The sequence below is a fragment of the Diabrotica undecimpunctata genome, chromosome 2 (assembly GCF_040954645.1).
Source record: "Diabrotica undecimpunctata isolate CICGRU chromosome 2, icDiaUnde3, whole genome shotgun sequence".
NCBI classification, from domain to species: Eukaryota; Metazoa; Arthropoda; class Insecta; order Coleoptera; family Chrysomelidae; genus Diabrotica; species Diabrotica undecimpunctata.
Window position 1 is genome coordinate 131992654 of NC_092804.1, and position 17266 is coordinate 132009919.

General features: G+C 34.6%; 1 protein-coding gene across 2 annotated transcripts; it reads left to right on the forward strand.

Moving 5' to 3' along the window:
* Nucleotides 1–12560: 12560 nt before the first annotated feature.
* LOC140433452 (uncharacterized) lies at nucleotides 12561–15074 on the forward strand. 2 transcript variants are annotated; one of them, XM_072521452.1, is made up of 7 exons: nucleotides 12561–12900; nucleotides 13109–13341; nucleotides 13406–13572; nucleotides 13622–13729; nucleotides 13781–13852; nucleotides 13910–14156; nucleotides 14225–15074. In XM_072521452.1, exons 2-7 carry the CDS (start codon nucleotides 13109–13111, stop codon nucleotides 14229–14231), a joined length of 834 nt encoding a protein of 277 aa, XP_072377553.1. In that variant the 5' UTR covers nucleotides 12561–12900; the 3' UTR covers nucleotides 14232–15074. The 2 variants fall into 2 exon arrangements, with proteins under 2 accessions (XP_072377553.1, XP_072377552.1); XM_072521451.1 differs by having other exon boundaries at nucleotides 13622–13852.
* The last annotated feature ends 2192 nt before the right edge of the window (nucleotides 15075–17266 follow it).

Sequence of the window (17266 nt, forward strand, 5' to 3'; positions counted from 1 at the left end):
GTTTTAAATATAAATATTAATGGTTCACGTATGATTTATTTTTATATTTACGTATATTTAAACTCATAGGTATCTATTATTAGGTTATTTCTAAAAGAACCTTTACAAAAAAATCAGTGAATTTTCTAGGAACATTAAATAACACATTTTCATTCTCACTTTTACATAAAATTATATTTTATATGTAAATGCATCAATCATTTTAACCACAACTAACAAAATTACAATACGAGAAACAACACAGCATGGCAACATCCAAGCCAATGCATGGGCATAAGATCCTAACCATTATGGCATTAAGATAAGACTGTATATGTTGTCACATTCATAAGAATTATTATCTATTATCTGAGGCTAATCGGCATTTCTTTTTTTTAACTAGTCAGTCCATCCCATTCACAAAATAATAAATATATAATCTTATTCATTCATTATTTTCTTCTTAAGAAGTTGAGACACAATTTATAATGCAAATCGTTCGCAGTGAACTAGTGCCATGAAGATTAATGAACTAGTTCAGTTGAAAGAATCGTTCATTTGAACTATTTCGATCTTGAACTACACATCTCTAGTATAGAAGAATTCTGAAAATATCGTGGACAGAACACGTCACAAACAAAGAGGTTATCAGAAGGATGAATAAAGAAATAGAAATTTTAAATATAATTAAAACAAGAAAATTGGAATATCTCGGACATATTACACGTCGAGAGAAATACACCTTGCTCCAACTGATTATGCAGGGAAAGATCCAAGGAAAGGGAGGCGTAGAATTTCATGGCTGCGCAACCTGATAGAGTGGTACGGATGTACATCAAATGAACTTTTCAGAGCAGCCGTCTCAAAAGTCCGAATAGCTATGATGATTGCCGACCTCCGCCGCGGAGATGGCACTTGAAGAAGAAGACTTACTGCTCCTCTTTTATTTTTAAATTCTCCAATTATGTTCTCAAAACTCTTTTTCTTATCTCAACATTTTCCACATGTACTCCATCGTTGAACATCGATTTATTTTCACTCTTTTTAAGTCTTGCCGTTACTTCTTCTTTAGTATTACTTTGTCTATTCTCAAGGTTCTAGCATAATACGTTTTATTGTCTTAATAGTTTTCTATTAACTATCAACTTTACACTATTATAAAGATTGTGTAAGTACACAGCATGCACATTGCCTAATTTGCCCTCCAACTAAAACAAGAATATCTTCTGTATGTTCTGATCCACTATAAATATCGGAGGCACCTTCGTGTGTGTATGTGTGTGTGGTTGGGATATTGACTGCGAAACCTATGGTTTCATTCGCCTAATCATGTTTGACTTTGATTCTTGACAATGATTAATAAAATAAAATCTATTATTATTTGAAAATTACATTATTAATATTTTAAAAACAATATAACTACGGTAAAAAAAATCTACATTATACAATTGGTGAACTTACCAAAATCATATATTTTTTATACAATTTTCTAGTAGTAGGTATCCAGTCTTGTATCCATACATCCAGTACCCAGTAGTTATGTTTTTTCAGTATTATCCAGTTCCGCAAGCAGTTTTTTTTTTTTGTTTTCTTTTTTTTTAATTTTTCTTTTTGTTTTTTTTTTATTATTAAAATGCTTTTTTATATTTTGTTTTATATATCTTATTTTGTTTTTTTTTAAATATATAATAATATATAATATATTTTTTATTTATTTTTTTTTTTTTTTTTCATTTATGTATAAGTTTTGTTGTACATTGGTCTTTATAAACTATTGTTTCAGAGGCACCTTCGTAAATGCAAAATTTCAAAATTAACCCAGTATGTTCAGTTAGCATGTACAATTTAATGTCATATTTATGACATGTACTGTTTAAATTGTATTCTGCCTTGCCACCGAACTATAGCTTCCTCTAAAGAAAGTTCTCTGTTTGGGTAGTAGACTTCAAACATTTTTTTTTATTAAAGTAATCGATCACTGGTCTTATTTTATGAAGACGATCGTTTGTATTTCGATCAGAGAAAGTACAATGTGTTTAGAGCTGAAAGATATCGATCACTGGTCTTATTTTATGAAGACGATCGTTTGTATTTCGATTAGAGAAAGTACAATGTGTTGAGAGCTGAAAGATATGAATTACTCCAAATCATATTGCTGAAAGACCTAAGGAGATGGTTTGATCGCTCATCTTCAGAAATCTTTCGTGCAGCAGTTTCCAAAGCTGTAATTTCCATTTGTATAGCCAACCGTCCAAAGGGGCAGCCCAATAGAAGTACAATGAAGACATCTCAAGATGATGAAGAATCTATTTTTTGACATGTACTTATCTTCTAAACAATGGTAAGTTAAATAAGGGGTCAGTTTTCCAATAATCACTTAGTCTCCGAAAGTAATATTGTACAAATATGGAGAAAGAAACCTAAAATTACTTTAAATTCAGGGCTTTCCACTCTGTAATGCGAGATTTCACACGTGTTCCTGGACGAACTAAACTTTCCACAGCATAATTATTACTTTCATCTACAATAGTTTAAGGGAAAACATTTGTGACCAGCATATTGAAAAAGTCTCTTGGTTTGCCTTTCCCTGGTACTAGTAATTATTGACGTTTAGCGAACTAATATTTTCTATGATACCTTCACTATACCATTTTCTTTGTCTCTTGTTAATTATTATCTGGTAACAATGTCTGGCTTCTCCCTTGCATCTCAGACATTATTGCCTATATTGTTTCTTCTTCATCATCTGAACTGGAACAGTCGTTCGTCAAATTTTGAAGAAGTTCTTTGGACATAATTTTTCTTTTTCTGCCACACTTTTTTCATTAGTAGGCCGTTTTGTAAGCCAGAAGTTCCTGATTGATCATGCATATTTATGTAAAAAAAATGGAACAACTTTTTTACAACAAATTGAACAAACAAAGTTAAAGTTTCTATTTATTTACATTAAATATTAATTTGTTTCGTTGTATAATCCACTTTTGCAATAATTATGTGACCTATTTGATTTAAAATGGATTCAGGATTTTTTTATACTTTGGCAACTATGTCAACTTCGATCTCTGTCAATGTGTCAATGATCATGACGTGCAACGGTAAGTAAATTAGATGGACTGTATTGTATTTTTATGGGGTTAATCAGCAATTGATTGCAATGATAATTTTTTGACTGTTCTAACAACCATTTCGTCATTTTGTGTCATGTGGAACAATTTCACCCAATCATGTCAACATTAGACTGATAATTGCATTCAGTGCAATTTTCAATCCCTATGACAACACGATCGAGTTTGACAACTTCCAAAATAAAATTTCAATAAATAAATAAAATAAAAATTCCAAATAAATTTTAAAATGTCATGTTTCAAGAACACCACAACAAGATTATAAATATGCGTGGTAATAGATCTTCTATAGTAGAGAACAGCAACGAATCTAATGTTAACTTAAATTTTAATAATTGTACTTTCACTAACTGTACTTTTAATAAATAAATGTTTCGTTATGTTGTTATGATTTTTTTTTTTTTCGAAAAATTATCCGCCGAATATCCCTCGGACATTGATGAATGCCTCATAATTTCATGACAAATTTCTAAGCTCGTTGCTTGGTAACAGCACTCAGCCTTCGGCTTCGTGCTGTTACCAAGGAACGAGCTTTCGATTGTCATGAAATTATCTCGTTTGTTATCAATGTCCTAGGGATATTACTACTGAAAATTACATTTTGCATTAGTTTTTGACGTTTTGATTTGCAATTTGGAACGTCAAATAAAAATATGGCTTATTCTCAACAAAAATAGTAAATTGCTAAATATAGGACTACACAAGAGCCCGTAAATGTGTTCTTTAACCTTTAACCATCAGACAATAACCAAGATATTTATAGAATTCAGAAATTACAACACTGCAATATACAAATTGAACCACCCATAAAAAAACAAAAATATCAAATTTATGAGATTCCAATTATATTGCCATTCAAAAACATATTCCAACAGACCATATGTATGCATGAGATACCACAGTACAGAAGGCTGTAAAAAGAACAAGCACACGCAGACACATGTGCTTTATCTGGAGATCACCCAGCTAATTATAAAGGGTGCGAATATTATCGTAATTTAAATAGTAATAAAAATAATGCATAACCTATTTATAATCATCACCAAAATATGTCGCAAGCACGTAAGAGAAACAGTATACCTAATACAACAGGACTAAATGTAAGCTATGCTAATGTAGCGAACCCTATGTGGCGTACAAAACCGAATCTATATAAAAAAATTACAAAATGTACCAAATATAAATCAGACATGGTAAATCAATTCTCCCCAAGACATGGTTAATCTGTGTCCGCAATCTCAAGGACTCAGCACAAGTAGGAGTTCCGGCAAACTTTCCAACAGCCGTATTCAGCTCCGCAAGTTTAGTCTCGATTGCAGTTTTATCCTGTGAAAAGGTGAATGGGTGCTCAGGATATCTAAAGCTTTCATTTGCTGCCTCACGACTAAGTGCATCAGACAGACTAGACCTCATAGACTCAACAGTGCCAGTAGACACTCCACGAATTTTGAGTTCATATTCCAGTTCCTCTTTCCTTAAGTAGTTGGGTACAAGTTTTCGCACCATCTTGCCAAAGTTCAAAATTTAAAAAAAAAAAATGTATCAACCGAAAGGAGCAAATATTCAAACAAAATCAAGATATAAGTAAAAATATTAACACACAGGTACAGTTTACTTTATTAATGAGAGCAAACCAAAAGCAAAATAAAAGTAATAGTCGCTTTATTCAATCTATAAAATTTCACAAAAGATTTTCAAAATTTCATTGTTTCAGAACAAATTACAAGTCACAACATAATCTCAAAAAAAGATTTTACATTCCCTAACATAACTAAGTTAAACCACAATGTAGAATTTCGAAGTCCAACTTCTCAAAAAAATAAATTTGAACTCCAACTGAAATAGAAATATTTCAAAGTCCTAATATATCCATAATTCTTCTAAGTTCCACAACACCACTTCAAAGTATCTTCTTTTAAGTTCCATTTTTGGCTTCTTCCAACTTCACGTCACACAAAAAAAAAAAAAACTAGTAAGCACTTCTTGGCATACACTTCCACTAAACACGAAGTTCTAAGACTACTACTAAGTGCAAAACCAGTGGTAAAGTAAATAAATCAAAGTTAGTCAATTAAAGCCCAAACACGTTAGGTTAACTAATTAAAAGGAATCTACACAAGGGGTTGACAAAAAAAAGGTTAATTAATTAAGGGCCCCACGTTGGGCGCCAAAATATGTGGCGTACAAAACCGAATCTATATAAAAAAATTACAAAATGTACCAAATATAAATCAGACGTACACCCGGAAAGAAAAGTACTATACGGTGACAGTCTGGGAATGGCTCGCGGCTAGACAAAACAGTGGAGATGGTCGTGCGGTCCACAAAACAAAAAAAATCCGAAGTTATATCAGGGGCGCCAGGTAAATTGGCCCACAGCCTTCCCTACGTTGTTATTCAATAAACCACCAACTTACCAATAGGTTTACTACTAAAATACTAAGTAACAGTATACAACCTGAATAAATAAAAAAATAAATGAAATTGTCAGATTAGAATTTAGTCAATTTTAATAAATAGATCCCCAAGATAGTTGAAAATAAATACATACATATTACATATTACAATATTATTTAACTTTACCATAGGCTTAATAAAAAAATAATATAAAAATGCGGCTTCTGCTTGCCTAACAAAAATTCATAAGTTATTTCTATTTTACAGAACAAAATGAAAGGTAGGACGTTTCAAAAGTACCGGACGCTAAGGGGTGTGCGGTTCAATACCAACCAAAAAAAATAATTAACGCAAATAGGACACCACGTGAGCTCAAGTGCGTGCGCAGAAAATAATATAAAAAAATAAATCTCAAATATATAACCCCCCCTTAGACGCAGTTTACAAAATTAAAATAGGTATGTGTAAATATTGAATTAATAAAATAAACCGCAAATTATCTTTAAAAAAAAATCTGTAAAGTATTTGTAAATATGAAAATAAAAACTAACAGCAAATAATCTTTTAAAAAAACTATTGTATTTCGCAAACCAAATTAGACGGCGCTTAAATCTTCCGTTGAAAATTAATTATTATCGATCCATACCTCGAATTTTCATATACTTCACCGCGTGGAATTCCAGTTATAGTTCAGCGTGTCTTCAATCCAAAATCCCATACGATTGCCGATGTACATAGACTTGTGTGACAATGTTGAAAAGTTGAAAATTACAGCCAGATGGAAAAATACGAAGAAGAAGAAGCAGAAAAAAACAAACAAACCAACCAACCCTGAAGCAAGAAAACATTAATTACCATCTGTGTCTAAAATAATTATTTGGAAATAAATATATTGATTTTAACACTTTGTTTATCTGCCTTTTGGCGATAATGGAGCAATACAAAAAAAACTTGTCTCCGAACTTGAATGTATGAAAACTGATAAAAATGTGAATAGCTTTTTAGAGATGGGATAAAAAAATAACTACAACTTTTTAATTAATTAAAAACGAAATGTTCTAACACTCACCCTTCTTAGCCAGATTAGGGGTTTGAAATATCCCAAATTGGACCGAAGCGTAGCCGGCTATTTGGACTCGTGATTAAGGCTAATTTCTTGATCTAAATACGACTCCCGGTATTCACGTGTACTGTAGATCCGCTTTTTTTAGCGAAATTGTGGATATTCCAAAAAAAAAACCCTTCCACGAAGGCAGCAAATCCCCTTGAATATCCACACGGTTCGGACTAGTCCAGATCCCACATGGAACAGCAGCAAAAGCAAAAAAACAAAATGCCGTTTTTAATCTAGCCCAACCTTTCAGTTACACCGTCAAACCTGGAATCACTTTCCTTCCGTCGTCTTTCCGAACACTTGACAACTTGACACACGGAGGTCACCGAATAATACCGAGATTCAAAAATTTCAATTTTATGATCCCAATTCTTCCAAGATAACTCTAGAAAGAACGATCTAAATTAGTTTCTTCACAAAAAAGAGGACGTGTTCCCTTAACTTCAGCACAATTTGCCAGACATTACCCCTATTTGAAAATTACTAATTTTATTTTCGCCACCTTGCTTATAATATATTATAGGCAACCGCTCTTACACGTCCTGAATTATTTAATTTTTGATAAAATAGAGGTGGGACTTTTTACTTTAAATTTGGAACGTAACAACACCTCCCTTTCCCAGAGGAAAATTTACGAGGAAAAACTAGACGAAGAAAATTTTCCCTCGCGCTAGCGACACACTACCTAAACTCCGAGCGAAGTCCACAACACAATCATCATCCACACCGTCTTCACCATGCGCAAGTACTTGGACAACGAAAGACATACCAATCTCAAACCACACGCACAAAGCAACAACTTACTTACAACACTTACTCCACTTCCACACAACAGTCATCTCTCATCGTATGAGATCAAGTAGAATAGTTTCAAATTCCAACGTCAATCTGACAACACTGATTAGGTCGGTTACTGGATGTTGCCCTTATTCGCGACCTCCCAGCTCTGGGGCATCGCTAGTACTTCACTATACCTCGCATAACATGAGTCCATAAGAAACTCTCCACCATTCCACTCTTACTGATACTGCGAGAAACATCTACCGAAACAGTAGTGTAATTCCAATTGTTCATTAAAATAAAAATGAGATAGGTCTTCCAGAATTTAAATCCGTATACAACGAAATTTAGTGAATCATCCAAAACTAAGCTATTATAAAACAAGATTCACCAAAACATAATTATGTGGCTTCGAAAAAATCCCAATTAAATAGAATGGCTTACTAACATCAAAACAAATCCCAACGCCATATCATCGAAGACAACATATTTCTGACCAAACCTAAGTGACATTCAATTCCATAAATCAAAAGAAATTAAGGCTACCGCAACCCTACGACTTCGTATTGGCTACCTAACACAAAAAAAAACGAATCGGTTGACCATCCAAATACATCCTAAGAACCGATCATAGCCAACACTCAGTCATCCTTCACGGACACAACAAAAAAAAAATAAATACAACCAATTTCAGAAGACTAACTAAATTTACTTAGACTAGACAAAACTTTGCTAGTCCGTTCTACTCCGACCTAAATCCTATCGGGATCACCAGTCGGGTTACTAATCCTTAAATCCTTAATATTCCAAATACCTTGATCCTTGCCATTTTCATCCTCTAAACTATATGTCCAGGGGGAAACTTTCTTCTTCACGAAGTAGGGTCCTATCCATCTAGGAGCTAACTTTTTCGTGAAATATTTAGCGGCATCTGACAACACAAAATTTCTCCGCCATACTGACTGATGGGGCTGAAATTCCTCTGGACGTCTCCGTAGATTATAGGTCTTCTCACACTTAGCCGAAGCTTTATCTAAACGTTTTCTAACATCAACAAATAATTCCTGGAGTCCACGCGATCGATTATATCCCATTTTAGCTACTTCGTCCTCCGGGTCTCCGAGTTTGTCCTTTCGGGAAAAATCTCGTCCATCCACTACCATCTTCCGACCGAAATTTATGAAGTAGGGATCTTGACCAGTCGACTCGTGGTATGCAGTGCGCGTAGCACATGCTAGTTTGGCCAAATTTTCATCCCACTTCCTATGGTTGTCAGCTATATAAGTTGCCATCATTGTTTTAAGGGTTCGGTTATAGCGTTCAGATGGATTGCACTGTGGATGATACAACGCATTATAACGAACTGAGACACCATAGGTTTCCATCATTTTCTTGAAAATACCCGAAGTATACTGGACACCATTATCACATAGTAACAGACGTGGAACTCCAAATACGAGGAAAACTTCTTCTTCTATTTTCTTAACGACATGCACGGCTTTTGAGGATCGCAACGGAAATACCAAAGAAAATTTACTAAACACATCCATTACCACTAAGATAAACTTATAGCCTTGAGTTGATCTTGGGAAAGGTCCCATAAGATCGGTTGCTACTATCTCCCATGGTTGAGTAGCTTTAGGTTGAGGAGTCATAAAGCCTTTGGGCTTACCTTGTTCCACCTTATGCATGGCACACAGTGAGCAACGTCCAACGTAACGAGACACATCACTCCGCAGTTTCGGCCAAAAATACTTCTCGTTAATACGCTTATAAGTTTTCAGGATCCCCATATGACCTGCTAAAGGACTATCATGACACAACTTCAGCACTTCCAATCGTTGACCCTTAGGAACGACTTCCTTCCAATTGTCCACTTCCTCGACCAAAAATCCATGACTGGGACGGATGTATTTATAAAGTTTGCCACCAGACATTCTCCACTGAGGATACTTCAAGGGATTAGACTCGATTTTTCTACAAAGTTTATCATACCAACTATCACCACTAGGAAGCGGTACAACCTCTTCAACCATATCAAGCACGGGAACTGACCGAGATAACAAATCGGGGACAACATGTTCTTTTCCTTTCCGATGCACAATCTTAAAGTCATATTGTTGCAATCTTACCGCCCATCGAGCTAATCTTCCAGTAGGATCCTTCAAATTTTGAAGCCATACGAGGGATGCGTGATCAGTCACGACCGTAAAAGGAACACCCTCCAAATAAGGACGCAGTTTTTCGACTGCCCATAACACAGCTAAACATTCCCGTTCCGTCGTGGAAAAATTCCTTTCTTGACGCGTTAGTGATCTGCTCAGGAAACTAATTACTTCGTCACCATCCGGGCCTGGCTGCAATAACACGGCGCCCACTCCATATCCTGAGGCATCACATTGGACAACAAAAGGCAAATTGTAGTCAGGACAATTAAGTATCGGAGCAGAAACTAGACATTCTTTTATTTTCTGAAAAGATTCTTCACAACTCGGGGTCCAATTGAATTTTCTTCCTTTCTTCAATATCGCTGTAATTGGAGCTAGTAGTGTCGCAAAGGAAGGAATAAATCTTCGATACCAGGAAAATGTGCCTATGATGCTACGAACTTCCTTGACGGATGTGGGTGTTGGGATACGTAGCATAGCCTTGACCTTATCACCATCAACATGTAGTCCATTCCTATCAACCACATGACCCAAATACTTTAGTTCCGGTCTACAAAATTGACATTTATCCCAGCTAACGGTTAACTTAGCTTCTCTCAAGCGTCTAAAGACTTCCTCTAAGATCCTTACATGTTCTTCAATAGACTTTGTCACGATGACCACGTCATCCAAGTAAGTAAAAACATAGGGTTCCAACTCCGGACCGAGGACACGATCTATCAACCTCTGCCATGTAGCCGGGGCATTATGTAATCCAAAAGGCATTCTGCAAAACTGAAAAAGACCTCGACCAGGAACCGTAAAAGCAGTATAAGGCCTGGAAGCCTTAGCAACAGGTACCTGCCAATACGCCGACTTAATGTCTATGGTGGAAAGATAATGCGCGTTCTTCAATTTATTTAAAATATTAGAGATGTACGGTAATGGGTAGCCATCCCTCTCTGTTACGGCATTAAGCTTTCGATAGTCTACGCAGAACCTCCATTTTGGTTCTTCACCTTCTGGAACCTTTTTCTTCACCAAGAGAATCGGGGACGACCAAGCACTATTCGATCGCTCCACTACTCCTTTCGCCAACATATCTTCTAGCTCTTTATCAATATGGCTTTGGATTACTGGGGATACAGGATAGTAACGTTGTTTTATGGGTGCAGATTTACAAACAATTACATGCTCAGTGACATCAGTACAACCAAGAGAAGTGCCCATTAGTTCACGACTTCTATTAATAACTTCATCCAATTGCGACTTCTCTGCATCGGTCAAAATAGTTTGACCTCGGAGATGATCCACTGAACCTACCATTGCTGGAGCGTCCGAAAAATACCATTCGTTATGCCTCAAATCTGGAACGATACCCATAACACGCCAAAAATCAGATCCTAAAATCAGAATGTGCGGTACGTCCAAAATAACTAATACTGGCAAGACACGCAAGCGATCCCTAACCATGAAAGGTACTAAACATTCCCCCAACGATTCACACATCTGACCATTCGCCACTCTACAAACGGTCTTCTTCGAAGTATCCAACTCTAAACCCAAGTTTTGTAAAAATTTCCAACCAGTTCTTCCTACAATGGTCTTTGAAGCACCAGAATCCAATAATCCCAAAATTTCCTTTCCTAAGACTTTAACTTTCAAATATGGACGTTCATCTCCTTCGGAATGATGTAAAATAAAGTCTAAAATAGGACGTAGGTTGGTCGAGTCAACGTCGGCAACACCTCTTCGACCAGTTAGGTGCGCTTCCTTCCGTTTCCCGAATTACACGAAGGACAAGTTCTGACTGTAAACCCTTCTTTCTTACACTTAAAACAGTGAACAGCCTCCTTCTTCATTAGACACCCTACTGCCTTATGGCCTGACTGATTACAACGATAACAGATTAAAGTCCTAAACTTTCCTCTAGCCGACTCCGATCCGGATGAAGCAACAGGACCCTCACTAACACTACTAAAACTTTCAGCATCCACACTGATATAAGCTAGGTCCTTTTCCAAAGGATTCATTTTCCTACTATTCGGTTCAACATAGTTCCTAATACAATCACGTCTTTCCTCCATACTGCGACATAGAACACGAAGTTCCTCCAAGGTAGCTGGCAAAGGATCACGTAATCTATCTTGATAGAACGGATGCAAATTCCTAATAACTATAGACAATTTAACTTCCTCTGGAACATGACAACGCAAGCGATTAAAGTAACTATTCATTATTGCCAAGTAAACTCCAATAGTCTCAGACGAATGCTGAGTTCTCCTCCGAAGCTCTTCAAAAAGCGCTTCCCCATGGTGAGCTGACAGGTACTCCCTACGAAACTCTTCAACTAATTCAGCCCAACTCCCTACACGTAGACGAACATCTTTATAAAACTGATAGGCTTTATCCGAAAATAAATCTATACCTGATTCCAAAAGTATACTATCTGGTACATGACGAGCGAGACTCAATTCATTCACCATCTCAAAAAATGCAGAAATAGACATACCCCTAGCAGAACCTGAAAACTTTTCTATTCCCCATTTATGAGGAAGTATCATCCCAGAAGAAAAACTAGAGACAGACCCTGAAAGAACATTATTACCAGCTTGTGACATCGCTCCAGGAGAAGAAGCATGAACTTGTCCTACCCCTGCCTGAAAAGACTGATTTAAAACCGAAATCACATCGAGCGCTACTGGTACCGAACCAGATCCGATTGGATGCTGCTTATCATGTAAATCCTGTGACAACTTCAAAATCTCAGCAAGAAAGTCTGACTTAACAACCTGGGCTGCGTCTGCATCATCACCTGTTGGCAATGCCATAAGATCAATTCTCCCCAAGACATGGTTAATCTGTGTCCGCAATCTCAAGGACTCAGCACAAGTAGGAGTTCCGGCAAACTTTCCAACAGCCGTATTCAGCTCCGCAAGTTTAGTCTCGATTGCAGTTTTATCCTGTGAAAAGGTGAATGGGTGCTCAGGATATCTAAGCCCCGTATTTATAGTCGGTACTCAAGCCCGTGCTTGAGCATGTGCTCCGCCAAGTCGAACTTACGTCAAAGTCATGCTCAAGTATTTGTTGTGTTCTATAAACGATACTTCGGGTATTCTCGTACAAGGTTGATCTCAAGCACGAAAAATTAGTACAGTAAAAGTAAGTTTCGAATAAATATCGAATAAAAAGAAGATTCTGTCAATTTTATCATAATTGTGACTAAACTTTTAGCGCCAAATTTAGTTTATGCTTTAGCCCGCGCAAAGTTGGTTTATAGTATAGTATACTTACTGAAATTTTGTGTTTGGTATTAATATTTTGTGTTTGAAATTAATATTGGATTAACTATTTTAAGGTATGTAATATATTATAAAAAATATTTATTCTAGAGAATTAATTTCCACTTTGTTACTGTGTCTGAGGCATAATTTTAGATGTTCAATATATGCTTACATGTATATTTGTTTTTGGATATATTTATATGTGTGTAATGCGTTACAATCATTATAATTATATTGTCTGTATAAGCCGTACGCTAAATAAATTGGTTATCTAAATTTTAGATGAGTGGAAATGGCATGAAATATGCACCTTACTCAACAAAGGAAAAAGTTCTCCTAATCCAGCTGGTAACTGAAAACGGTGTGGTAGAGAATAAAAGGACAGACGGTGCTTCGACAATGGAGAAAAAGATGGCTTGGGAGTTAATAACAAGAAATTATAACTACCAGCCTGAGGTCAACAACATCAGGACCAGCGACCAGCTTCGAAAATTGTGGAACAACCTAAAACAAAGGTAGAATACTTTTATTAGTTTAAGCAAATGCTTAAGTATTGACCAATAATTTTTTTTATCATAGGAAACGCAAAGAAACAACAGCACTGCGTCACAGCATGTTAGCTACAGGTGGTGGTCCCCCGATAAAGCCAGAGTGTGATGCAGTGCTGGAGTTAGTTGAAGAGGCTGGTCCCAATATAGACGTCAGCATCGACTGTTCTTTTGATAGCACAGCAGTCTTTGAAAAAGGTAAATGTACTAAATTTGTAACTGTGCTTTACTCATAGTATAATTGTAGGCCAAAAACAGTTCAACCAGCTGGGAAGCTCAATAGCAGGACCATCAGTAGCCTCTGACCCCCCTCACTTCTTTCCCACTACAGAGTTCAAAGAAATGGACTTGTTATGTAAGTATGATGTAATAATTTTGAGCAGTCTTCCTGTACACTTAATAATAGTTTCAGGTAATACTTGTAGTGTGACACCTGCTGTTCATACAGAAGAGGATGATGATGATGTGCTTCAAAGTGGTAAGTGTTTTAAATGTAGTTAAAGCCATATGTACTTAACAATAATATCAATTTTAGCAAACACTCCTACTTCTAGTAGGGCACTGGGTGCTATACCACAAATATTGTCTGAAAATAAACAACGGTCCAAGAAAATGAGGGATACCATCAGACAGCAAGACGAGATTCACAGGATGAAAATGAAGATTTTGGAAGAAGATATGCTGAGGGCAAAAGCCTTAAGAGAAGCAGCTGAGAAGGAGAGGCAGAGAGCTACTGATGAAGCTGAATTAGCTTCATTGAAGTTAATAGACTATAAAAAAGGGTAATTATAGATTTTATCATGTTTGACTTGTTACTAGAATTTGGCTATAATTAATTGTATATTTTCAGGCGCTAGAAGATCTTTTTCCTTTGTTGGGTACTCTGCATTTTTAGAGAGAATGTTAGGAATAAGCCACAATATATTTATTTACATATTTTATTTACTGATTTTTTTCAATCTATATGACCAGAGGGCTGTTATCATAGATACAAAATTGTGATTTATTTTCAGAAAATAAATCACAATTTTGTATTTTTGGTAACAATATCTGGTCATAGACATCAAAACATCAGTAACTATAACATATAAATAAACATTGTGGCTTATTCCCAACTGAAGATAGTGTTAACTCAGTCTTACACTGGCCTTTTCACTTTCGGAGCACTGAATGTCAGAGGAGGGTCTGTTTTAGCAGGTAGGCATTTGACGTAGAATCAGCGACGAGAGGGCGTTTTAAAGTACCTCGGGAACTATCGCCGGGACTACGAAGAATGAATCCTGCACTAAGGTCAGTCAGGCGGCGTACTGGACTGAGATGTCTTTTGAAGATTTCAGACCCCCCCTCTATAAAGACGAAAAAAAATTAAAAAAAAAAATATACTTTGTGTTGTAAAAACATTGGTTATTTTCTTTCTATTCTCCTTCCTGTTTATTTTATTTCTAGATAGTATTTAATGTAGATTTAAGGTTCTTAATATTTTAATTTCAGCTGGTAAGATATGGTTTTACCTTTTTATTTGTTGTATAGTCTTTTGTTTTTAGATTATGTATGTTTCTCTTTCAGTTTTTTTAAGTATTGATTGCTACATAGATCATATTTTTATGTTGTTTACTGAAAATTATTAAAATACTGAGTTTGCATAATTTTTAGTAAATTGCTGCCACTGCAATATATACATGTATATATACATATGTATATATATATATATATATATATATATATATATATATATATATATATATATATATATATATATAATTACATCATTTTTTTGTAATGTTCTAATTGTTTACAGTTTACTCCTGATGAAGCTATAAAATAAAATAATCTATTTTATATTGTATTTAATTATAACTGTATAATTTTTTAAATAAAGAATATTAATATTCTAAATTTGTATAATTTTTATTTGGTAAGGAAAGGTTTTATGAAAGGAATAAACACTTAATTAAAAGGAGGGAAACTCCTTGTACTCAGTAAAGACATACTTGCTTAAGTTGTCTGAGCATAGTGAGTGAAAAACCCTCATTTATTTTAAATTAAAACATAAAAAAATACATTTTTATAAATAAGACAAAAACATACTATATTTAACATAATATAAGTATTCAATAATGTATTCTCAAAATAAACAACTTTGAATTGAACTGAACAAAGATTAGATATAAGAAAGAAATAAAATAAAATATTGAAATTTTAAAAATAAAAAATTGGAAAAATAAATCATGAACAAAACGTGTAATCAAGCTAATGATAATCATTCTGACATTTTCAGAAATAAGATAAAACATACTACATCTAACATAATACAAATATTCAATAATGTATTATCAAACTAAACAAATGCCAATTGAAAAAAGCTTGTGTATAAGGAAGCAATGAAATAAACTATTGAAATTTTAAAAATAAAAAATTGGAAGAACAAATCATGAACAAAAAGTGTAATCAAGCTAATTATAATGATGCTGATATTTTGAGAAATAAGATAAAACATACTACAGCTAACATAATGCAAGTATTCAATAATGTATTCTCAAACTAAACAAACAAATGCCAATTGAACAAAGGTTAGATATAAGGAATACAATTAAATATTGAAATTTTAAAAATTAAAAGAACAAATCATGAATAAAAAGTGTTATCAAGCTAATGATGATGCTAACATATATCTACCTATAATAAGATAAGTATTCAATAATGTATTTTAATTCTTATGCAAAATATTGGTGAATAAAATGTCTCCTAAAATTTAAACCTCGTTCCACATCATTAACATTTCTATTTACTGGCACATCAATATTTTCTACAAAATCATCATCATTATTATTTTCTTGTAAACCTATATTATAAAGTACTGCTGTAGCACATATTATTGCAAGAGATGTATTTAATTTAGTTTGTAGACCTCGTTGAAGACAAGGAAACCATCTTTTCCAGGTTCCAAATAGCCTTTCAACAACAATTCTTGTTCTTATATGTGCACTATTATACCTATTTTCTTGATCATTACCTAAAAAGAGATATCCATCAAATAACCTATTTTTTAGCCAATTATCAATAAATACCTGGCTGTAATACTGGAGTAAGTAGATAGTGTCTGCATGCATATCCACTGTCACCTATTAATAATCCTGGAATTTCACCTCTTTCCATTCTAACTCGTAATGCACTTCGATCAAATATCAAGCTGTCATGACTTGATCCGGGATGTCGAACAACAATATCCATAATCTCTCTTCTAGGACCTGAAACAACCTGCAATTTATTTATATAATGAGGGCCTGGATAAGAAAGATCAATCTATACCTGCACATTTAATGAAAAAAAGCCTTTTCTATTACGAAATACTTCCCCATTATTACCACCTGGATTAGATATCTTGATGTGGGTGCAATCAATACACCCAGAAACATTTGGAAAATAGGCAACCTCATAAAAACTTGTTATATTCCTCCTAAATCCTTGTCCAGTATGGGGAAACCCTACAAAATCATTTAAACGTTGAGCTATTAATATTGATACCTTTTTAATGGTGTTGCTTATTGTCGATTGACTAATACCCCGCAAATCACCAGATACAACCTGAAAATTAGATGTAGCATAAAATCTTAAACAAATTAACAATTGTAATATTGGAGGTATTGGTAAACCACGATTGTCTGCTTTTCGTAGACCTTCAAATACCAGAGGCAGAATGGTATCTGCAACGGTATCTTTGTTGAAACGATACCGTTGACGAAATTCAACATCGAGGTAAAACTCCATGGGATTTTCCATATCACGAATATATCGTTTTGGTATATGGTTTAAAAGATATACTTGAGTATAGTATAACTCTCATTTATTTTAAATTACATATAAAAAATACATTTTGACAAATAAAATAAAA